The sequence below is a fragment of the Schistocerca piceifrons genome, chromosome 3 (genome assembly GCF_021461385.2).
Source record: "Schistocerca piceifrons isolate TAMUIC-IGC-003096 chromosome 3, iqSchPice1.1, whole genome shotgun sequence".
In the NCBI taxonomy this organism is placed as follows: Eukaryota; Metazoa; Arthropoda; class Insecta; order Orthoptera; family Acrididae; genus Schistocerca; species Schistocerca piceifrons.
In genome coordinates, this window is record NC_060140.1 from 829,595,353 (window position 1) to 829,618,835 (window position 23,483).

Sequence of the window (23,483 nt, forward strand, 5' to 3'; positions counted from 1 at the left end):
AACATGTAAGTTATTTGAGTTGTCAAGTCAAGAGGTCGATCATATTGCCAGAAGGGCTTTTCCACATGCAAATTAGCTGTTACAAGTCGAAAAAGCTGGTAGAGAGAATATGGGAGTTTTCAGTGCACCTGAATATCCAGCTCCATTTTTTCGAACGTCTTCTCTTACACAGTCACATATATCAATATGCACTTTTAATTTCATCAAACTATTATTATGTCAGAATATTTTAGTAGAATATTTTCTGAGTGTTATTCTGATTCTTACATGATAGAAATATACAGTATTTTTGCAACCAGCAAAATGAGCAGAATTAACTACGTAGAAATTTGAGGCTTTTTTGCTGCTGTTCAGTAGTTTCATTTGCGGGCTAATCTCAGTTTCTCATATTTTGAAGTTGGAAAATCATACATGTCCAGTTTGTGTGCAAAACCATCCAAAGATTTTATGCACATACAACATCGGTGACGCCACTCGTGTGGCGGCCAAGTGTTGATATTTTTGTTGCATGTGGCAAACCTGCTTCAGATTTTGAAGTTTGGCGCCGGCGGTACGAGAAGCAGCCTGTGCATGTTGCGACTTGTTGTTCGCTGTTGTGTTAGTTTGTAATCATGAGTGAAACTGTGTGTTGCACCTTGCAGAATGGTAGCCCAAGCAAGAAAGAAACAGCAGGGAAACATAACATTGCATTGAAAAATGTGGCTGAAAATGGAACTGATGTGCCATTCGAGAACACAAATGGTGCCCTTCCTGTTCATGAAGAGTATCAGTACCTCAAACACATTGAAGAAATAATTTTGCATGGGAACAAGAAGAGTGATAGGACTGGTGTTGGAACATTGTCACTTTTTGGAGCTCAAATGCGATATTCATTGAGAGAAGGTGAATATTTTTACGTTAATTTTAACACAAGCAATGTGAAGGAATTAATAAGCAAATTTACTGGTGTACTTGTCACAGCATATTACCGGAACACTGTGACTGGCCTCTGATATTCGGGTAACGACATACAGGCGTTAATTGTTTTAGTAAAATGCACTAGTTATTTCTCGAAAATACCGATGCATGACCGTGAACAACAAGTTTATGTGAGACTTAAGGTATAATCTGCATCTCGTTGCACGTTATCGTTCGTTGAGAATAAAATACTGCATATTCAGAGGCTTATAACTAGAACTCAACATGGGGTATTGAAATTTTGTTTCTATGTTGAGTGTAGTTTGGTTAGACACTGTCAGCTGTGAATTTTCATACTGTGTATGTATCAGAAATAGCACTATATGATTGCGGTAATTATTCCTTATTGCAAGCATTTTGTATTGTTGGCAAAGCTTTGCTCACTGTTTAGTAGTCTGCTTTTAAAGTTCTGTTTGGTCTGCATTCTGTAATATTTTTTCTACAGGTGTTTTCCCACTATTCACCACCAAAAGAGTGTTCTGGAGGGCTGTTGTCGAAGAGCTCTTGTGGTTCATACGTGGATCAACCAATGCTAAAGAATTACAAGCCAAGGGAATAAATATTTGGAATGGAAATAGCTCAAGGGAATTTCTCGACAGTTTAGGATTTTATGACAGAGAAGAAGGTACGTAAATATAACAAGTATATACAACACCAGTGACAGGTTTTTTTTTACCAAGTGCTTTTTTTTCCATCTTTATTATGAGCCCCCTCCTAAAATCTTAATTGTGTGGACAGTCGAGTTTGTACTGTAGTCAGAGGCCTAGGTTAGGTTGAAAAGTGATAATTTGATTGTGAGGTAGTAAAGCCGATGAGTGTAAATGGCAAATAAAGGTTGTGGTAACAGGAGGTGCTGTAGTGTACTCTTCTTTTTATGTTCATGTCTTAATGAAATATACTTTGCCATATTTAATGCACTTTTTATCTTAAAAACCTAAACTGCAGGTGAAATTCAGAAAACGTATAGTAGATAATACACAAGTCTTCCACAAATATTTGTATTAATATGAAGTAACATGGTGTGTCTTTGTGGACTGTGAAATAAAATGACATTTATTCACCCTGTGATCATTTTGTAGAATCATATGGACCAGTCACTTAAAAAAAGAAGTGTATATCCCACAGAACATACAAAGTGGAAACAAATCTGTGTCGTCATTATGCACAAAAACAATATGTGGAATGTAATCCTTGTGTGGCAGTGGACGGGCTAAAACAACTTCTTGACACTCACAACTGACACTTGATTTAACTTGTGCAATATTTATTGCTCTTCAATAGACTCACTTCAACAGCTTCTGGGTATGCAGCTTCCTGAAACAATCAAAGCAGAGCAGCAGCCACAGAAATATTTCTTGTGTGAAAGATGTATAAGGGGCATTCAAAAAGAAATGAGCCAGAGGTATAATTACAGAAACCAGTACATATATGTTGGAGGTATTGACCCTGGCTGTTGACACTTGTCCCACTGTGACACAAGGCTGTGAATGGCCGTATCATAAAATTCCCAGGGCTGCGATGTTAACCAGTTCTGCACATACAGCTGGACGTCGCCCACACCAGTGCAGGAAAGGTTATGCTGACCTCCTTTGACCAAGGTGGGCCCCTTCTCTTTCTGCAGCATGGGACAGCAGTGAGTGCCCAGTGTTACTTGCAAACCTTGACCATCCTTCGCCAAGCAATCAGAACAACCGAGCAACCTCACCTGTGTTAGACACATTATTGCACCCTGCCCCTTAGGTACATGGCTGCCAAGGAAAAGAAGAAAGTCAGTGTGCACTCCTTGGAGAACCTTGACCACCTTGTGTCTCAGTGGGACAAGTGTCTCAACAGCCAGGGTCAATACTTCTAAGATACAGGTACTGGTTTCTGTAATTATGCCTCTAGCTAGTTTCTTTTTGAACGCCCCTTCAGTAAAAAATCTCTCACATTCTTGAAGAAAGTGGCAGACTTATGTCAGTGTGGAAGATTTATATATTCCTAAATGTTACAGGAACTATTAGATGTTAGTAACTTTTTGCTAGCTTCATAAATTTACCTAATATTTCTTAAGTTCTTTGTATCTGCAGCCAGTACATTGACATTTATTTGTATGTGATGTATTTTTCTTGTGCAGGGCCTTGCTATGTAGTCTACTACTATATGAGAATCATTCCTATTTTGGTTTAATAACTGTGAACCTGAGTAATGGTATGAGTGTCATCAGGCACCAGCTGACAGTCGAGAAGCAGTAGCAACTGGAAAGTCATAGATTTTTGGACATAAGAGTTCCTAACAAGGGGTGAATGATTTGAGTCTCACTTTTGTGCTTTGGTAGTTTAGTTTATAAATCTGTGTCTTAATATAATTTACTAGGCCCAGTTCTTCCTCTTTCATTAGTGTCTGTTAGTAGAGTACTGTAGCGTGTCTCAGGAGTTATGTGTCTGTCTGTAGAATGTAGTTTTCCACTGCTTTTAGTAGGGACAGGGATTACAATTGCTGTGTTAACATGCTAGGTGAGTTGGAGACACTTTGCTCTCAGCTCAAGACTGTGTTGTCTTTGGTTACACAGCATGAGGCTGCAGTGGTTGGACATCACTGCTGTGGACTGTCTGTGGGGATCGAATGGATGTCCAACCTGACCCACAAGTCTGCTGATTGGTTTGCACCAGTGGCCAGCCCAGTTACTGCTCACCCTTTGGTTGATCCCTCAGCCATGGTGAATTGGGAGATCACCTCATTGTGTGGCAGGCTGCGAAAGACTCCCATGGGGACTGAACATAAACCCTCACTAATTAGTCTGACGAACAGGTTCCAGGTGCTGCCTGTGCCTGACAGTGTCACTCAGCCAGATGCACTAGCTTGTCCTGTTTCAGAGGAAACCTATCAGGGCTGCAAGGTCTGGGCAATCACAGAAGGTGGGATTGTTGATAGTTGGGACCCCCAGTGTTAGACACATTATTGCACCCTGCCCCTTAGGTACATGGCTGCCAAGGAAAAGAAGAAAGTCAGTGTGCACTCCTTGGAGTCAATCCAAATGTGGAATGGGCCCTTCTGGATGCCGTGAAGAGCACAGGACGCAGCCAACTGCAGGTGTTGCCTCACACCGGTACCAGTGATGTTTGTTGCTTTGGATCCGAAGAGGTTTCCTCCACTGTTGAGTGGCTTTCTGAAGTGTTAAAGGCACGTCATGTTTGTGAGGTGAAAGCAGAGCTCACCATTCGAAGCAGTCGACAGGATTGATTGTGAACCTCTGGTACAGAGCCGAGTGGAGGATCTGAATCAGAGGCAGTTCTGTGACTTTGTAGGTTGGAGATTCCTCGACTTAAGTCATAGGGAGGCTGGGTTTCAAATTCTGCTGAATAGGTCAGTGGTCCATTACATGCAGGAGGCAGCTACAAGGGTAGTGTGGCTTTTTAGGTTAGGGAAAAAACAAAAGGGGCTGTAGTCTCAAATGATGCAGGTCAAACACAGAAAGAAGTAGGTCTTCGTGGACGTATATAACAGTATAACTGTTGTAAAGTGTCGTAGCTGTTGGGAAAGTACCAGAGCTCTAAGCGCTAATAGAAAGCACTGATACTCAAATAGTTACTGGCACTGAAAGCTGGCTAAATCAGGAGAAGTTCAGCCAAAATTTTTGTGAAGGAGCTGATGGTGTTCAGAAAGAATAGACTAAATACAATTGGTGGTGACGAGTTTGTTGCTGTTACAAGGAGTTATCTTGTAGCAAAATTGAAGTAGATAGTTCCTGTGAGTTAGTTTGGGTAGACGTCGTGCTTGGCCACTGAAATAAAATACTAATTTGATCCTTGTACTGACCTTCCAACTCAGGTGATAACATTGCAGAAAGGTTCAAAGAACACATGAGTTACTTTCAGGCGCATACCCAACTCATACAATTATAGTTGGTGGTGACTTCAATTTACCCTCAATATGTTGGTGAAAATACATGTTTAAATCCAAAGGTATGCATAAAACATTATCCAAAATTTTCCTAAATGCATTCTCTGAAAATTATTTCGAGCAATTAGTGCACGAGTCCACCCAAACAGTAAACAGTTGTGAAAACATGCTTGACCTCATAGCAACAAATAAACCGGAGTTAATAAGGAGCATCAAAATGGATACTGGGATTAGTGAACACAGGGTTGTCATAGTGAGACTGAATATTGTGACTCCCAAATCCACCAAAAATAAACAAACAAAAAAAATGTCTTTTCAGAAAAGCAGATAAAAATTTGCTTGACACCTTCCTGAGCGACAATTTCCGCTCCTTCCAAATTAGCAATGTAAGTGTAGACTGGATGTGGCTTAAAATCAGAGATATAGTATTGGCAGCAGTTGAAAGATATGTACCAAATAAACTAGCAAACAATGGAGCTGATGCCCCACTTGTACACAAAGTGGGGTCAGAACATTGTTGGAGGGGGGGGGGGGGAGATGTGAAATCCCCAAGGTGATCATCTTCCACAGAACCTCAAAATTCAGTGCATACTTCAATGCGAGATGCTTATAATAAGTTTCCACATTGAAACTGTCTTGAAACCTGGCAGAAAATCCAAAGAGATTCTGGTCATATGCAAAGTATGTTAGTGGGAAGATATGATCAATGTCTTGTCTGTGCAATAATAATGGAAATGCTAACGATGACAGTGGTTCCTTTGAGTATGCTGAAGCAATATCTCATTGCTTATCATATACAACTGTTCACTCAATGAAGGACCAGTATCCAAAGACTGGAATGTTGCACAGGTAAAGACAATATTCAAGAAAGCCAGTAGTAGTAGTAATCCACTAAATTACAGGCCCATATCATTAACATAGATATGCAGCAGGATTTTGGAACATATATTGTGTTTGAATATTACGAATTACTCAAAGAGAATGGTTTATGAGCACAGTCATCATGGATTTAGAAAACATCATTCTTGAGAGGCACAACTAGCTCTCTACTCACATTGTGTTGAATGCTATCGACAAGGGATTTAAAATTGATTTGGTGTTTCTAGCTTTTCAGAAGGCTTTTGACACTGTACCTCACAAGTGGCTCATAATAAAGTTGTGTGATTATGGAATACCATCCCGGTTGTGTGATTGGATTCATGATTTCCTGTCAGAGAGGTCACAGTTCGTAACATCTGACAGAAAGTGATCAAATAAAACAGAAGTGATTTCTGGCATTCTCCAAGGTAGTGCTATACCCCTCTGCTGTTCCTTATCTATATAAAAAATTTAGGAGGCAATCTGAGCAGCCATCTCAGGTTGTTTGCAGATGATGCTGTTGTTTATCATCGAGCAAAGTCACCAGAAGATGAAAACCAATCGCAAAATGATTTGGATAAGATATCAGTATGGTGCAAAAATTGGCAGCTAACCAGTGTGCTGTCATCCACATGAGTGCTAAAAGGAATTAATTAAACTTTGGTTACATAATGAAATCTCAAGGACTTAAATTCAACTAAATACCTAGGAATTAGTCACAAATTATATAAATTGGAAGTAACACACAGATAATGTTGTTGGGAAGGAGAACCAAAGCTTGTGTTTTATTGACAGAACACTAAGAAAATGCTATAGATCTACTAAAGAAACTGCCTGCACTACATTTGTCTGTCTTCTTTTGGTGTACAGTTGTGTGGTGTGGAGTCCTTACTAGATAGGATTAAAGGAGTACATTGAGAATGTTCAAAGGCGGCTGCCCGTTACGTATTATCCAGAAATAAGGGAGAGAGTGTCATCCATTTAAGGATTTGGAGGGGATGTCATTAAAACAAAGGCATTTCTTGTTGTGGTGGGATCTTCACATGAAATTTCAGCCACCAACTTTCTCCTCCAAATGGGACAATACTTTTTTGGCAACAACCTCATAGGGAGAAACGATCATTATAAAATAAGGAAAATCAGAGCTCGCGTGGAAAGATACAGACATTAGTTTTTTCCGCGTGCTGTTAGAGATTGGAATAATAGAGAATTATTGTGAAGGTGGTTTGATGAACCCTCTGCCAGGCACTTGTGTGATTTGCAGATAAGCGATGTAGATTGTATGGTTCAATGTGGGGAAAACATGTTTCAAAATGTCTATGGGTATGAGATTTTTAAGTATAATGGCAGTTGCCACCAGTCATGTGCAGCAAGTGTGGAAAAGGAGCATTCATTATTATTTTTATCTTAAGCAAAATAATAAAACAGATTTCCTGAGTGATTTGCATGTGGATAATTTGAAGCAAAGTCATCCAGAGAGATAGATGTTCAAAAAATGCAAACTTCAGATTTTTATGTCTTTAGAAGTAATTGTGGTATACATCTGACACTTTGCACGTAATACCTTAGCAATTCAAGGTCTCAGAATGTAAAATTTCACTCTTACAGCTTTCCAATAGTTTACAAATTGAAGCCAGGGTTGACTATTTTCTGAAAAGCCAGGGATGGCAATTTTTGGACCACTTTTAAAAAATGTCTCCGGCTAATTCTTTTGACTATTTTCATTAGAAAGGCTATGTTCTAAACCATCTACAGATTATATTTAGTTTTGCAATGAGAGCTTATAAGGTCCTAAAAAAATAATGACAAGGTGGAGGTACATTGAAAGTCAGTCAATATTCCGCAGATTAAATCTGACGTCTTTTATTATATCCTACAATTGTTTAGTACTCTCTGGGGAAATAAGTCAAAAGTCAGATGACAAGGAAGTGAGAGAGAGCTTGAAAAAGTTCAAAAAAGGGTTGTCTTTTGCGCGACTCATAGTGACATATTTTAGTCTGTTTTTCTGCTGTCACTACAGAATCAAACCGGTTATGAACCTCTCAATTTAGCTGTGCAGTACTAAGGCAGAGGAGATTGTGGTTGTAAAATTGTTGCATAACAGCTGCAGCACACTTCCTATAAGTAGCCTGCCGGTTTTACACCACTGCCACATTGTGTAAATTTTTGTGAATTTCACAACTGTCTTCCTGACATTTCTTGAAATGGATTCATGTTATAGAGAACTACTAATGTGCCTTTTTATTGTGTAAAGCTATTGATGTATTAGTTTGATTCTGGTTCATTGTATAGGGTATTTAGTGCTAGTGTAGTTTGTGGTTAATACGGAACATTTGTGTACACTTCAAATGGTGGCTTAACCACTGCTGGTTCCTTTTAAAGTCAGAAAACCAGCATCCCCATCGCCATAGGGGCCACACCCGATTGCTTTGCAGCAGCAGCAGCACCCAGGGGTAAATCTCGTTACACAGGTTCCCAAACCTGATCATCAGGATCCCAAGCTGATGATACATTTCTATAAGTATGAGGCCAAAGCTGGAAAAGATCTCTTCTAAGAAACCAATGTTGTGTTATCTTAAAGTTGCTTGAATTTTTTACAGGTTTCAGTTATGTGCTCTGTAATATACTGCTAATATGATTGTTTGGGAAGAAATTTTGATAAGACAGAATGCAAAAAAAAACACATTTTTCAAATGTGACTACATCAAATTATTGGAGGGAAAAAAAAAACAACTTATGTTTGACTCCTTATTCCATTTGACTGCTTGCTTTTCATTTTTCTGGCTCATGCTCATTTTCCTAGTAATCATGACTTTTGATACTATCTTTCACAGTGAGTACTGAATAGTTGTAGAAAATAATAAAAGATATAGATTTAATTTGAGTGTCAGCAGAATATAGGTCAATTTTCAATATACCTCCATGTTGTCGTTCTTTTGTAGGGCCCCATATGCTCACATTAAAAACCAAAATTTTTTTTAGGTCATGTAGGGTATGGTCTTTCTAATCAAAATGGTTTAAGAGAGTTCGTAGATTTTTTTTTTTTTTTGGTAAGTGTGTGCCAAAATAACCATTTTTGACATTTTTAGAAATATTGTCAACTTTGTCCTCAAATTATAAACTATTGGAAAGCATTAGGAGAGTGAAATTTTGTTTTCTAAGATCTTGTATTGGTATGTCATCATGTGCAAAGTTTCAGATGTATTCCAGAGATATAAAAAGCTAACTTCACTCTCTCCTAGTGTTAAATAGGCAAAAGTAAAACTTTACCGACTTTCATTGGGAACATGTGTAATTGTTCACACAAAATCTGTCATCGTTATGCATATTGATAGTCAGCTAAGTGCATCTGCAAAGTTCTCTAGGGGTTTTGGCTAAGTAAGTACCTAGATGATGTAGTATCAAAAGGTAATGACTATAATGCTTTACAACAACAAACATATGGCAACAACAAAGAGCTCCATACAATCAGCTGCAAAGAAAAATTGTTGAATTATATTTGCAAATAGGTGGCATAAGAATTTGATGTCATGTCATGCTAAATTCTTCCAAGGACCTTAGAAAATTAATTTTCTCTTATAAGAGAGAATTTGTTTGCCGTTGGAAACATTTCAAGCCAACTACTGACAGAATCTTCAGATGTAGCAGTGTATAGTACTTGGCAACATATCTAATGCACTGCTTTCTCAAGTACACAGACCAAAGCATATTATTGTTAGACCCTTCTTTAAATAATTAGGACAGATGCTGTTAGGATTTGTCAGCTTAATGTGAGGAAGGTAGTCAGCTCTGGCTTCAGTGGATTTTTGTGTTGGTATGAAACTTCATGGCAAATTAAAACTGTGTGCTGGGCTGAGATTAAAACTCAAGTGTTGTGGCAAGTGTTATACTGACTGAGCTGGCAAGTGTGTAAAATCAGGATTGTTGGTCACAGCGTAGACACTTCAGCCTCCTGAAGTCAGTGCCTTAACAGATGTACATCCTTCATTGCGTGCTTTGTAGTAAATATTTTTTGTATGCACTTGGAACAAGTAAGCTTGATAACGTGGAAAATGATTGTGTGCTGTTCATAGCATCACTCAAAACGTGTCACTCTAGATGCCACACATACTTACAGATAACTTGAGACAGTGACCATACTGCCTCTCCTCTGTTACGTCTCTGTCTTCCTTTGTCTGTCTCAAGAACTGAGTCAGCATTGCTCCATGACAAGTGAGATGATGTTCTGAGGAAAATAAGCTATTAGTATTATGCACAACACACATTTCATGTATGATTTTCTGGTAAAAACCATTACATAGTGAACTTATGTTAAAATATGAAGTATGATCTAGTCATCACTTTTTGAAATTAACCTATATACTGATTTCAGTAAGAAAACATTATTTAGGAGGTATACTTCAATGACATTTTTAAGTAAATGACTTCCAGTTATAACTTTCATCTCCTTTGGGAATTTGACGGCTTAATCTCTGAACTTCTGTCCTAGTGTGCTCAACAGATGGGTAGATGTATTCATTTGGTGCAGAAAAGGTTCAATACATTTTTAATAGTTTTTTAAAATAAGTCCAACAACTGTGCTTTGTTATTTTTCTTATGGCCCCTTTTTGTGCAGTCTGGAAATTGCCCATATTTTGTACTTTTAGTACCCAGGAAAGAGTCCATAGTTAATTGGGGGCACATAGGAGTAGTATGTTGCCATAAACCACTCACTTTTACGCACTGATGGTAGGATCCCCTAGATTTGGCAAGTTTATTCTGCTGTTTTTGAGTGACACAACGAGAACTGCTGTTTTGCAAGCTTGGCTCTAAAGCACAGTTTCTTTCATGACTTGAAGTGGAGGGAGCTGTAGGTGACACCCTTCAACAATTATTGTTCAGATTTTTGAGTGTGCATTTGCAAATAAGGCTGTTCAGTCATGATGAATATATGACACCTGTTCTATCCATTTACAAGCATTTCTGGTAAAAACTTTAAAAATGTGTGTGCAGGCAGAACTGAATGAAGTTAATGGCAGTTTTGCCCTATCTTACAAGAGTGCGTGTTACATCATAATGTAATTTAAATGTGGTGATATGAACACTGCAGATTAGGTATGTTCTGGATTTCTGAGGATCCTTGGAGTAAATGGTGTATAAAATTCATGTACACATGAAGTAGAGTTCATGATACATTATAAATGCATTTAGTTTGTGAAGAAGATTGAGCTTCATTATCTTGCATCTATCCAGTAATCATTGGAAATTATCTTTACTGTAGTGAGTCCTGTTGCTGCCAAATACATTTCTCATGATATAACATTTCTATAAAATGTGGGAATTACAGATGTATGGCAGCTGCCATGATAAAATAAAATTTGGAGAGAAAGTTAGCTGGTCTGGGAAAGAGTGTGAAATAATAAGAGAAAGTAAGAATAGATAATGAAAGATGAAGAAAGCTGGTAGGGAAGGGGGGGGGGGGGAGAGAGAGAGAGAGAGAGAGAGAGAGAGAGAGGAATGCTGGCAGTAGGACAAAAATACTCTGCCACCATTGGGCAGGACAATGGGATACACTAATAGGGAAACTTAATTATTCTCTTGAGTGTAGCACAAGTTTGGTTTTGACACTGTTAGCTGGAGTGTTAATTCCACAGATCTGTGGCTGAAGTAGAAAAGACAGATTTAAGAATAATGGATGTGTAGAGAAAGATGCTGATTGCATTGTGTCTTGAAGGAGTAAAGCATTGGCTGTTCATGTTGCACAACATTAAGCACAAAAAAGGTTAAATTGTCACAAACAGTGGTTGGTTTAATGACAATAGCACTTCACTCAGCATAGTCCTATTGGAGGTAATGTGCACTTGCCGTTCTCTAATGACGAATTGATATACCCAACCAGTTATGGGAGGACTGGTCAGAGACGTAACACCAGGCCATTGGTTCTGTAACCTGAATTTTTTGCATATCAGATCAGCTCACATCACAAACTGCATATTTGTGTGTGTGTGTGTGAGCAGATGAAGTTACGTGCAGAGGCTGGCCGCTATGTCACCAGGAGTAAAGGTGTGACAAACCAGAGCCAAAAGTGGAAATCACAGGGTCTCACTGCAATGGTCCTGTGGAAGTCTGACGGATGACCTGAAAATAAGTCTACATGAACAACAAGATGCTTGTCCAACAAACCCCCCTACCATTGCATCACCTCTCATGCCATAGAAAGATGGAGATATTGAATAAAATGCTCCTGTTATTAAGCAGTATGTAAATGGAGTCAGAGTAAATGTCAAAGGACAAATGTCTGGCACAGGGGAGACCTGTGTGTGCAACTTATTTACAGCAAACACATTTTAAATGATTTGAGGTACTTGATACGAGTTAAGATCATACAGTATGAACAACTCAGTAGTGTGTGAAATGAAGTACTGGCAGAATTCAGTTAGCCAAGACAATGTAGCTTTTGTGTGTGTGTGTGTGTGTGTGTGTGTGTGTGTGTGTGTGTGTGTGTGATGGAGATTAAAGATTCAGTATTACAGTCTTCTGTGTGGCAACTGATTCACATTAATTTGAAACTTGGAATATTGAAGTGATATTTCCTTTTCATACTTCAGTTTCTCTTCTTATATGTAATTTGTGGAATGAGTATTGGTTGGTAAATAGATCTGTAGATACTATTACAATCCTATAGTGTAACATTAAAGTGACAAAATGTTTAAATTTTTCTGCTTTACAAATTATGAAACCATAACTTAATAAGTAGAGATAGGTGAGAAGAAATTCAAAGCTGTATAAGCACGCAACTGTAGGAGAGGTAGATGCCAATTATGAAAAGATTAAACAAACCTTTGGAAGAAGGAGAAGCTATGTGAAAAGGTGGTTCTCAGATAGCAGCCCAGCATTGTAAGCAGAGAATGCTGAAAGATGGTAGGAACATAGAGACGGGGAAAACTACATGACAGTGCTACGGAAAGAGAAGAGTAAATGGATGATAATGATTGACTATACAATTCTGTGAGAAGAATTTGGCAAAGCGTTTGAAGGCCCAAGTTGAAAAAGACACCTATGGCAGACAAGCATATTTCCTCCAGCATTATTAAGATCTGTGGAACACTCAACCATGACTGAACTGTTTCATCCAATTTGTTTTATATATATGATGGCCAAATACTCTCAGGATTGGAGAAAAATGTAATTTCCAAGTAGTAGAGAAGGCAAATGCTGACAGGTATATTGCCTGTTTAAGGAGTCATAGATGGAAAAATACTGACACAAGTTATCAACACAATATTGGAATAAGTGGTGGAAGCAGATCTAAGGAAAGACCACATAGGTGTCAGAAGAAATGTAAGAACATTGTAGGCAATACTGACCCTACAGCTTACTTTAGATTGATTGAAGAATCTAAAATTCATACTTTAAGCACTTGTAGATTTAGAAAAGGCTTTTGATAATGTTGAGTGCAACAAAATTTTGAAGTTATCAGGATAAAATACAGGGAGTAAAAAGTTACCTAAAATTTTAAAAGAAAAAAATATTATTGTTAAGAGGTGAATGAAATCAAAGGGAGGCTGTAATTAAGAAGGGTTAGTGGATTGTAACCTATTCCTTATGTTGTTCATTCTGTACACTGAACAAATACTAACGGAAATCAAGCAGACAATAGGAAGAAATAAATAAAATTAGAGAAGAATTAAACGCTTTGAAGTTCACTGATGATGCCAAAGTATTTCAAAGATAGGAATGGATGGTGCCTTGAAAGACTGTCTTGTATAATGTAGACATAAAAAGAAGTGAAAGTGTAGATGAATTAAATCAGTCAATGATTGAGGCACTAGATTAGGAATTGAGAAGCTAAAAGTAGTAGGTTAGTTTTATTTGGGGAGCAAAATAACAGTTGATCATAGGAGGTGGTTTAAAATGCAGATGTATAATAGCTAGACATGTTTTTTCTGAAAAAGGTGTTACCATACATACATTTAAGTGTAGATAAGTATTTCCTGAAAGTATTTGTCTGGAGTCTTGCCTTATATGAGCAAAAATAGTGCATACAAAAGGAGAGTGGAAACTTTTGAAGTATTGTGTTAGACAAGAATGCCAAAAATGAGTTGGTGAGATCAAGTAACCAGTGAAGAGATAGAGGATCAAATTGGGGAAGATGGAGCTTTGTGGCGCAACTTGGCTAAATAAAGGAACAGGATGGTAGGGCACATCATAAGGCATTGAGGAGTATTTGATTTAGTAATGAGGAAGAAGTATGGGAAGTAAAAACTGTAGAGGGAGACAGACTAACGTCTTACTGCAGTAAATGGATGTTGGGTGCAGTATCTTTTTGTAGGTGTGAAGACTTCAGTGAGATAAACATGGAGAGCTGCTAAACCAATTTTCAAACTGATTAAGATGACAACAGTTGGTTAGTGTGACTCACAATCATGCTGAAACAGAATGACATGATATTGCTGTATTCTTTGTAGAAACAATCAGATGCTGCCAACATCATCTGATAATTTTTAAAAAGAATGTACATTCAAACAGTTAATTTCTTTCAGCACGTTCATGGTTTTGATTACAAGAGAACCAGTTTCTGGATAGTATTATATTTATGTTAATGTGATTCTCACTTTTCCTTTCCTCCCAATCTTTTTCCCATACACGAGACTGAATTAATCACAATTGATCTTAAACTGTACATTTTTACTATCATTTTAACTTGCAGGTGACCTGGGTCCAGTATATGGTTTTCAGTGGCGCCACTTTGGGGCAGACTATGAAGGACCACATGCAAACTATGAAGGCAAAGGTGTTGATCAACTGCAGCAAGTGATAAACATGCTACGTTCAAATCCAGATGACCGCCGTATTATCATGAGTGCATGGAACCCCGCAGACTTGGGCTTAATGGCACTGCCTCCTTGCCATTGCTTGGTCCAGTTTTATGTAGCAAATGGGGAGTTGTCATGTCAGCTGTATCAGAGGTCAGCAGATATAGGACTTGGGGTGCCATTTAATGTTGCCAGCTATGCTCTGTTGACATGCATGTTAGCAGCTGTCACCAACTTGAAGGTAAAATTCTTTGCTTTCCCAACTTTTGGGATAATAAAAAGTTGTGCTAAAGTGCACTTACAGTATACCAGGCTCTTCTATGCAATTTCTTTCCATTTCTTCTAACCATTTGGGTGATAGTATACGCTAGTCAGCGAGGATTGCCAGTTCAGATTACTGGATTAGACTTCAGACAAGATTTCATTAATAATGTTTTTGACGTGGAGAGCTAAAGCTTGATGATCATTGATCTGTTGATAATGGATTATAAGTTTGGTTACAGATTTTCATGTTCTATATTTGTGTTCTATGTACCTCGGAATACATCCCAATTTATTGGGTCATTGTTTTGTATTCCAATGCAGTTGCTTTAATTTGCTGGGCAAGATAGAACAATTGTGTATGAATAGATTTCATTGTAAAAAGCAGGTTACGTATGTAATGTTCAGCATCTACGAAGCTTCCAGTCCTGAAAGATGGAGGTGATGGTGTGCAGGCAAACTTCTCAAGTTCATTGAAATAATATTTGGCAAAAAAGTTTGTATGTGGGAAGCAGCCTGATGATAGGAAACATATAAAAGTAAACTTATTTGTGGGTGAAACAAAGTAGGGCAACTTTTATTGTTGAACAGCTGCATTTATCAAATCATTCTGTTGTCAGTTGGTGCCTCTTTTGAGGTGAAGTTTGGGTTGTGTACTGTATGAAGAATGGCAACAAACTTGGAGATGTTGGTCGTATTGTACAGATTGATGAATACGTTTCAGAAGAGAAAGTTCAAAAGAGGTAATAATCGTATTCCTTGCCAACAGATCTTGGGCAGTGTGGAGAGAGGAAGCGAGAAGTGTTTCTTTGAAGCTGTTGACCAAAGGATAGACTATGTTCTCATGAATGTGATGGAAAAACAGTAATTTCAGATTGCATCCTATCATACAAGTAACTTTCTGATGGATTTATGCACATAACTATGAACCATAGAAGTACTTTCAAAAATCCAGGTGCAGATGCATACACTCCTATGGAAGGGACATGGTGGCTATAAGGTACTCTCTACACTGAGCAAAATGATGCAAAAACATGTGTAACTCCTATTTGTTTGAATGTATATGGAGTGAAGTGAGGAAAGGGATTTCTTATAGAAGTTGTTTGCAAAATTTACAATCCAAAATAGAGCTTCAATTTTTGTTCTGTATTGTTCCTTTTGATGACTGTTACAACTAAATGGCAAACTTAACTCGTTAAGGCCCAAAGTTGCACTAATGCAACATTTCATTCAAAATGTTTTTGTATAAAATGAGTTGCACGAAATTTCAAATTTTTTTATTCAAAAATTAAGACATCTGCAATAACTAGTTCAGGAATTTTAAATGGATCACTGAATGTAATGTTGGCCACTTTGTATTTTCAAACTTCCAGATAAATTTGTGTATTTCATTGTGAAAGTTTTCATTTTCTTTCCTAATTAGCACATGATGATTTTTAAATGAATTGTATACAGTGAACTTCTTTCAACCTTGTTATCATACTATATCACTGTTTACATGTTTAACTTTAGATTTCAAACTATTGTTTTACAATAATGTTGTATTTACACAACTTTGGGACTGAGTATTTGTGAAACGTGGCTGCTTTATTCTACCTCAGTGATTTATTGGTATTCCATTGTTGTCTGAACAGTTTATTACGATTAGGCGTTGTTTGAAAGATATTCACTCAGTTTGGTTGGTTTACGTGTAGAACATCCGACGAAATTAGGTAGAGGGAAGACTGAGGGCTAATGTGGTTTTATAACTTGGGTGTCATTCTAATATGACAGTCTTAACCAAGATATTTGTAGGCATATACATCTCTGTTTCAGTTTGAACTTTATTGATAAGAGGTGTGTTTGCAACTGGAACAATAATTGTGACCAAATATTCCCTACTGTTAAGTCAGTTTCATTAAAGTTTTGCATTTTATTTACTTTTGTGTTATGAATTGAATGGTAATTTACCACAGCTCTGCTATGAATGAATGCAGACAGTTCATTCAGGGATTTCTGCTTTTTTAGGAATGTCTGATTATTATGCAAAATCCCTGTCTGCTGCAGAACTTATGGCTATATTGAATGAAAATCTTTGAGGTTGCAGACAGCTTTCATTGCACTTACATTCCACCAGATGTTGATCAAATCAAAGATGAAGAAGACATTGATGAAGATCCTCTTGTTGAAGAAGAGGAAACTACTACTATCACAGGTTCATTTGAAATGTGTGCACATAGTGAACAAGACAGTAAATTCAGCTGTGGTGTCAGAACCCAGTGCATCTGCTAAGAAAAGGAACTAACATGAAAAGGAAATGAAGATATTTTTAATAGGAGGAAGGTTCAACCAACATACACCTTTTCACCAATAACAGAGAAACTAACAAAGACAGAAGACAAAAAGAATAGAGTGGAGGTCACAGAAAGGGGCAAAAAGAAAGACTGTCAGAAAATTAGCTTTCTCAAAATATGCAAAATGCGGCCATGGTCAATTGCAGCTGGAACCAGACTGCGAGCAGCAGTGCATTATGGGAGAGGCAACTGAGTGGGGATAAGGAGGAGGCTGGGGTGGGGAGGGGGAGGGATAGCAGGTTAGGGGTGGGGGATGTTAAAGTTCTGCTAGTGAGAGTGTACAGGGACAAAGTGGACAGTAGGGCAGCTAGGTGCAGTCAGGAGGTTAGATGGAGGGTGGGGAAGAGAGAGGGGGCTTAGCAGAAAAGAAGTAAAAAGTTTGGATGCAGTTGTGGAATAGAGGGCTATGTAGTGCTGGAATGGGAACAGGCAAGGGGCTAGATGGGTAAGGACAATGACTGATGAAGGTTGAGGCCAGGAGGGTTATGCAAAAATAGGATATGTTGCAGGGAGAATTCCCACTTGTGCAACTGAGAAAAGCTCCAGATGGCACATTCTGTGAAGCAGTCATTGAAATGAAGAATGTTGTGTTGGGTGATGATGTGCTCAGAACAGGGTGGTCCAGTTGCTTCTTAGCCACAGTTTGTCAGTGGCCATTCATGTGGACAGACAGTTTGTTGGATGTTGTTCCCACGTAGGATGCAGCACAGTGTTCGCAGCTTAGCTTGTAGATCACAACTGGTTTTACAGGTAGCTCTGCCTTTGATGGGATAGGTGATGTTTGTGACCGGACTGGAGTAGGTAGTGGTGGGAGGATGTATGGAACTGGTTTTGCATCTAGGTCTATTACTGGGATTTGAGTCTTGAGGAAAGGGGCTGCGAGCAGGTGTTTTGTAGGGTGGGTGGCAGAATACCACTGTGGGAGGGATAGTGGGTAGTACAGTCATCATGTCAGGGGATGACAAGAGGTAGTCAAAACCCTGGCAGAGAAAGTAATTCAGGTGCTACAGTCGTGGGTGGTACTGAGTGTATTGTGAATGCTCCTCTGTGGCCGGATGGTGGGACTTTGGGAGGTGTTGGGTGACTGGAAAGGTAAGGCATGGGAGATCCGTTTTTGTACAAGGTGGGGAGGGTAATTACAATCTGTAAAGGCCTCAGTGAGACCCTTGGGATATTTTGAGAGGGATTGCTCGTTACTACAGTCACGATGGCCATGGGTAGCTAGGTTGTATGGAAGGGACTTCTTGGAGTGGAATGGGTGGCAGCTGTGGAAGTGGAGGTATTGCTGGTGGTTGGTAGGTTTTATATGGACAGAGGTACTGATACAGCCATCTTTGAGGTGGTCAACATCAAGGAAGATGGCTTGATAGGTTGAGTAGGACCAGGTGAAGCAAATGGGGGGGGGGGGGGGAGAAGGTGTTGACATTCTGGAGGAATGTGGATAGTGTGTCCCTTACCCTCAATTCAGATCACGAAGGTGTCATCAGTGAATCTGAACCAGATGAGGTGTTTGGGGTTCTAGGTGTTTAGGAAGGATTCCTTAGGGATGGCCCATGAGTAGGTTGGTGTGGGATGGTGCCGTGTGGTTGCCCATAGCCAAGCCCTGGCTTTGTTTGTAGGTAATGCCTTCAAAGGACAAGTAATTATGGCTGAGGATATAGTTGGTCATGGTGACTAGGAGGGAGTTAGTTGGTTTGGAATCTGTCAGGTTTTGGGAAAGGTAATGTTCAATAGCGGTAAGGCTATGGGCATTTGGGATAATAGCGTAAAGGGAGGTGGCATCAATAGTGACGAGCAGTGTCGTGTAGTAAAGGAATAGGAACCGCGGAGAGTTAAAGGAAATGGTTGGCGTCTTCTATGTGGAAGAGTAGGTTGTGGGTAATAGGTTGAAGGAGTTTATCTATGAGAGCAGAGAATCTCTCAGTGGGTGCACAGTAACTGCCCACAATAGGGCATCCTGGGTGGTTGGGAGCATGTAGAAGGTAGGAGTGTGGGAACTGGTACAGATGCCACTGTCTTTCTTGGAGAGGCTGAGACTGGACTTGTCGGAAAAATGCTGTATTTTTCTTAGTACACCAACAATGGTGTTTACTGTATGTTCAACTTGAGACAAATTATGACATCCTGTTGGTAATCACTCACATACTGATACTGTAACATTGCAAACTTCATCACTTGTTGTTGTTCCACTCTTCTACGTATGATCTGAGTTTGGAATTTTGGGGGCCATTCTTCCTGTGCATTGCAGTTTTCATACAAATTAACATAAGTTGCAATATGTGGCACTATTTGTAAGTTACCACAGCTGATGACTTAGTCATAAGTCTCTGGTAAATAAGATAATTAATATCATAGCTATAAATTGCTGGAAAGGAGATGTTATTCTGCTGAATGGCTGAGCGTATGATGCTTATTGCATTAGGATGCTTATTACAGAAGGGGCGAGGTGAAGTGGGGGTGTTAACGAGTTACTATTCAAGTCTGTAGAGTGCAATAAATGTACATGGTGTGTAGTTTGTCACCATAACACACAACGAGGTTCTTCATATTTTGACACAGGCTGATTGCTCCTACATCTTTCCTGCTCTGGCCAGAAGATCTGTGATAATGTATTTGTTGTATCATGTAACATCTGGCTGATTTTATGCTAATGCATTTTTATATCAATCTGGCTAATAATTTGGAAAGTAGTGAGTGCTTTGAATAGTCTGGTATATGCTCTATGGCTGACAGAAGCTGAAGAAACAAGTATATAATTTTGTCCCTTAAGAATCAATATAAATTGCATCTTAAGTCATCACAGCATTGATATTTTACAAAAGCATAGAATTAGTTGAAAAGTCATGTAATGGTTCTTTAAAGTGAAGTAAGTGTAATCTGTTGCTCTACTCAGTAATCTGGTACTATGGAACTTTTTGCATCTTTTACAGCCCGGTGAGTTTATACACACTACTGGTGATACTCATGTCTACTTGAGCCACATTGAGGCACTGAAAGTGCAGATAAAGCGTGAGCCTCGTCCTTTCCCTAAGCTGGTAATAAAACGTGAAGTCGCCAACATTGAAGAATTCAAGCTAGAAGATTTTGAGCTTCAGAATTATAATCCTCATCCCAAAATTGAGATGGAAATGGCAGTGTAGAAAGTCAGCTCAGCTTTCTAATATTAGATTCTTCAGTATTTTAATCTTTCCAGTGCAAGAACCAAATATTGTGGAAATTTTATACATATGTTTGTGATAATTATAATTTTTAATTGTATTAAGTGTTATTTGTAGAAACAATATATTTTAAGATTTTGCGTACACTGTTTTACTGAAAATAAAAATAAATATATAATAAATACACATTTTCATTTTGATATCTCAGCACACTTTTGACTGTATGTGATCACCCTGTTGGAAAACTTGATGTACATCTGCAGCTATTGTATTTTCAAGCTCGTCTCTGGTATGACTGACTTCATCAGTGTGAGAGTCATCTGTGAGGTGATAAAGGTTATAGATCAGCTGTCAGAGTGCTTTTCATGTATTACGTACACATGGCAATCACGAAGATGTGTCGTCACTGTGTGTGTGTGTGTGTGTGTGTGTGTGTGTGTGTGTGTGTGTGTGTGTGTGTGTGTGTGTGTGTGTGTGCGTGTGTGTGTGTGTGTGCGCGTGCGTGTGCAGCAGTAAAATACAACACACTTTTTGGAAAGTACATCTGCTTCCTCATATTCTATTTTTGGAGTCTCCTAGCAGTGCCAGTTCTAAAACTTCAAAACTTGATGATGTTAACCGAATTTTAAATGTACTTGATGTCTTCTGTTGCAATCTACTTGTTGTTTTACACTTCAGACCAGCAGCAAATGAACCCAGTTATAGCTTTAATATGAAACTCCTGCAGTTATATCCTTCCCATTTGGTAGTGTAACAATGAAAATAATAATTTTTTTAGAATATAGTGTAATTAGATAGATAAAAGATCTGCTCCTCGAGCAGTGGCCGGAGAAAACACATATAAAAGGTTATACTTCTGCAAGCTTTCAGAGCCAGTGGCTTGATTGAAGGGGAAGAGGTGTGAAGGAAAAAACTGGAGAGCCTAGGAAAAGGTGGTAGATTTCAGAGAAGTCACCCAGAACCATGGGTCAGGGGATGAGAAGGGAAGACCAACCCATCCGGTAAGTCTGCCTTAACCCACAGTTCAGGGTGACTTTCCAGAAACCAACCCCTTTCCCTAATCATTTCCAGCCCTTTTCCTCCAACCCTTCTGTCAGAAGGAGCCACTGGCTCCAAAAGCGTGCATAAGTATAACCTACTTTTATGTATGTGTTCTCCTGCTACCACTTGATGAGTAAATTTTTTAGCTATCTGATTATGTTCCATTTGGTAGTGTGTTTTATTTTCTTTGGATTTCATCTCAGCTGCTGTTTTTGTAGATTTGCTATTTGTACTAAACATTCAGTGTCATCTGCACTTCCATTCCGCTAGACATAAGTATTACAATGTTATCAAAAAGAGAGTTGCTACTCACTGTCTTGTGACAGCATCTCTGCTGTACAGTGATTAGCACCTTTCATTTTCATAATACTATTACATTCAACCTGGATTTTCCACTGTTAGACATAAGTGCAGTGTTTTAAATATTTTTGTTAACCTAAATGGCTGTACTTTTGAGTAACAGTAGTTAATTGGGTAGACAGAATGTTCCAGCCAATGTCTTTGCAAGGAGATAGAATATCAGGTCCATTCTTAACTGTCAAATATAAAATTCCAAATGCTGCTGGTAGAATAAACTTTGAACTTTAAGGTCACCATTGTTCTGACTGGTTTGACACAGGTCACAACTACTTCATCTCCTGTGCCATATTCATCACCAGTTTTCCCATTGTACTGTGTATCTTTAACAGAATGCTATATTCCAGATGTACATTCACAGAAATACAGGGCGAGGCAGTGAAACGGCACGATTTCGACTCCAGCTGATAGGTGTGATGGAGGGTTATGAGAGTGGGGGAAATGACCTTGAGTGTCTAAACAGGTGGAAATTTCAGTAGCCATGGAGCATTGGTCAAGCATGCAATGTGCATTTGGTGTAAAAGCATATTATAACATATTATAAAAAACATAGTGTGATTGGTGCCCAGCGCGCTTTCCGTTGTGAGTTTAATCTACTGCCACAGGTTCCCGTGCCACCAAGGAAAGATATCCTCCTGTGGGTGAAAAACTTTGAAGCCATTGCAAGCAGGATGAAGAAAATAAGTGGTATTGAAAAAAACAATCTGGACCCCAGAGAACATTGATTGTGCACGTGATTCATTAGCATAAAGTCCATGACAGTCAGCAAGGTGGCACAGCGCTGAACTTGGTCTGAGCAATCGATCAGTGGGTCAGATTTTGAAGAATGATCTACACTATCATCCATACAAAATATAGATAGTGCAAGCCCTAAAACCTAATGATTGCAACCATTGCGTATGCTTTTGCCAAGCGATGCTTCGTTATCGGAAGAAATGGAGAAAGAGTGCATAACTTACGGATGAGTGATGAACCCCACTTTCACTTTAGTGGCTACTTCAACAAGCAAAACTTCCAGTATTGGTCCGCAAATAGCCCACGTGATCTTTATGAAAAGCCACTCCATTCTGATAAAGTAACAATTAGATGTGCAATATCTTCTCGTGGAATAGTGTGACCCTGTTTTTTTTAAGATGAACTTGATAACACAGTAACGGTGACCTCTGAACATTATGCTGACATGTTGGCAACTTTGGTCTGCCTGAAATCGATCAGTATGATCCAGATGAAGAAAGGCTCTTCCAGTAAGATGGTGCAACAAGACATACGCTAATGTTTCAATGGATTTGCTTAAACTCGCATTTCCAGGATGGCTAATCAACAAGAATGGTGATATCCCTTAGCCTGCCCATTTGCCAGATTTGATCACCCCAGACTTCTTTCTTTGGGGCTATCTTAAATGCAAAGTCTTCGAGGAAAATCCACCAAGAACAAAAGAAGGTCTGAAGGAGCAAATCCGGCAGGAACATTCCGTTGTAGATGTTACAGAACGTCATGGGAGGATTTAATCTTAGACTCACACAATGTGTGCAAAACCAAGGACGCCACCTTACTGACACCATATTCAAAAAATGATTGTTTTAAGTTAAAACATTAATTTCCACTCATGTACTTAAGATTCATGTTGAAATAATTATACTCTTTTTGTAAATGTATAATTGATGATTTTTCAAAACCGTGCTCTTTCACTGCCTCACCCTGTATGTTCTGCAAATAATTTCAGAGAAGAATGCCTTCTTTGACTATGCTAATCATCCTGTAACCTCCTTTCTTTTTCTGTAATGGGTTATTGTCCTTCCAGGATTGCAGAACTCCATTTTGTTGGCTGTATGGTCCAATTT

The 23,483-nt window shown here is 38.8% G+C and overlaps 1 protein-coding gene across 1 annotated transcript; it reads left to right on the top strand.

The window, feature by feature from the left end:
* Positions 1-524: 524 nt before the first annotated feature.
* On the top strand, positions 525-20,444 carry LOC124789744 (thymidylate synthase). The gene is made up of 4 exons (XM_047257198.1): positions 525-882; positions 1,403-1,582; positions 14,387-14,733; positions 20,017-20,444. Exons 1-4 carry the CDS (start codon positions 612-614, stop codon positions 20,224-20,226), a joined length of 1,008 nt encoding a protein of 335 aa, XP_047113154.1. The 5' UTR covers positions 525-611; the 3' UTR covers positions 20,227-20,444.
* The last annotated feature ends 3,039 nt before the right edge of the window (positions 20,445-23,483 follow it).

Coding starts and splice junctions, on each gene's coding strand:
- LOC124789744 (XM_047257198.1), top strand. CDS start 612: ATGAGTGAAACTGTGTGTTGCACCTTGCAGAATGGTAGCCCAAGCAAG. Junction 1,583..14,386: donor ATTTTATGACAGAGAAGAAG/GTACGTAAATAT, acceptor TTTAACTTGCAG/GTGACCTGGGTCCAGTATAT. Junction 14,734..20,016: donor CAGCTGTCACCAACTTGAAG/GTAAAATTCTTT, acceptor CATCTTTTACAG/CCCGGTGAGTTTATACACAC.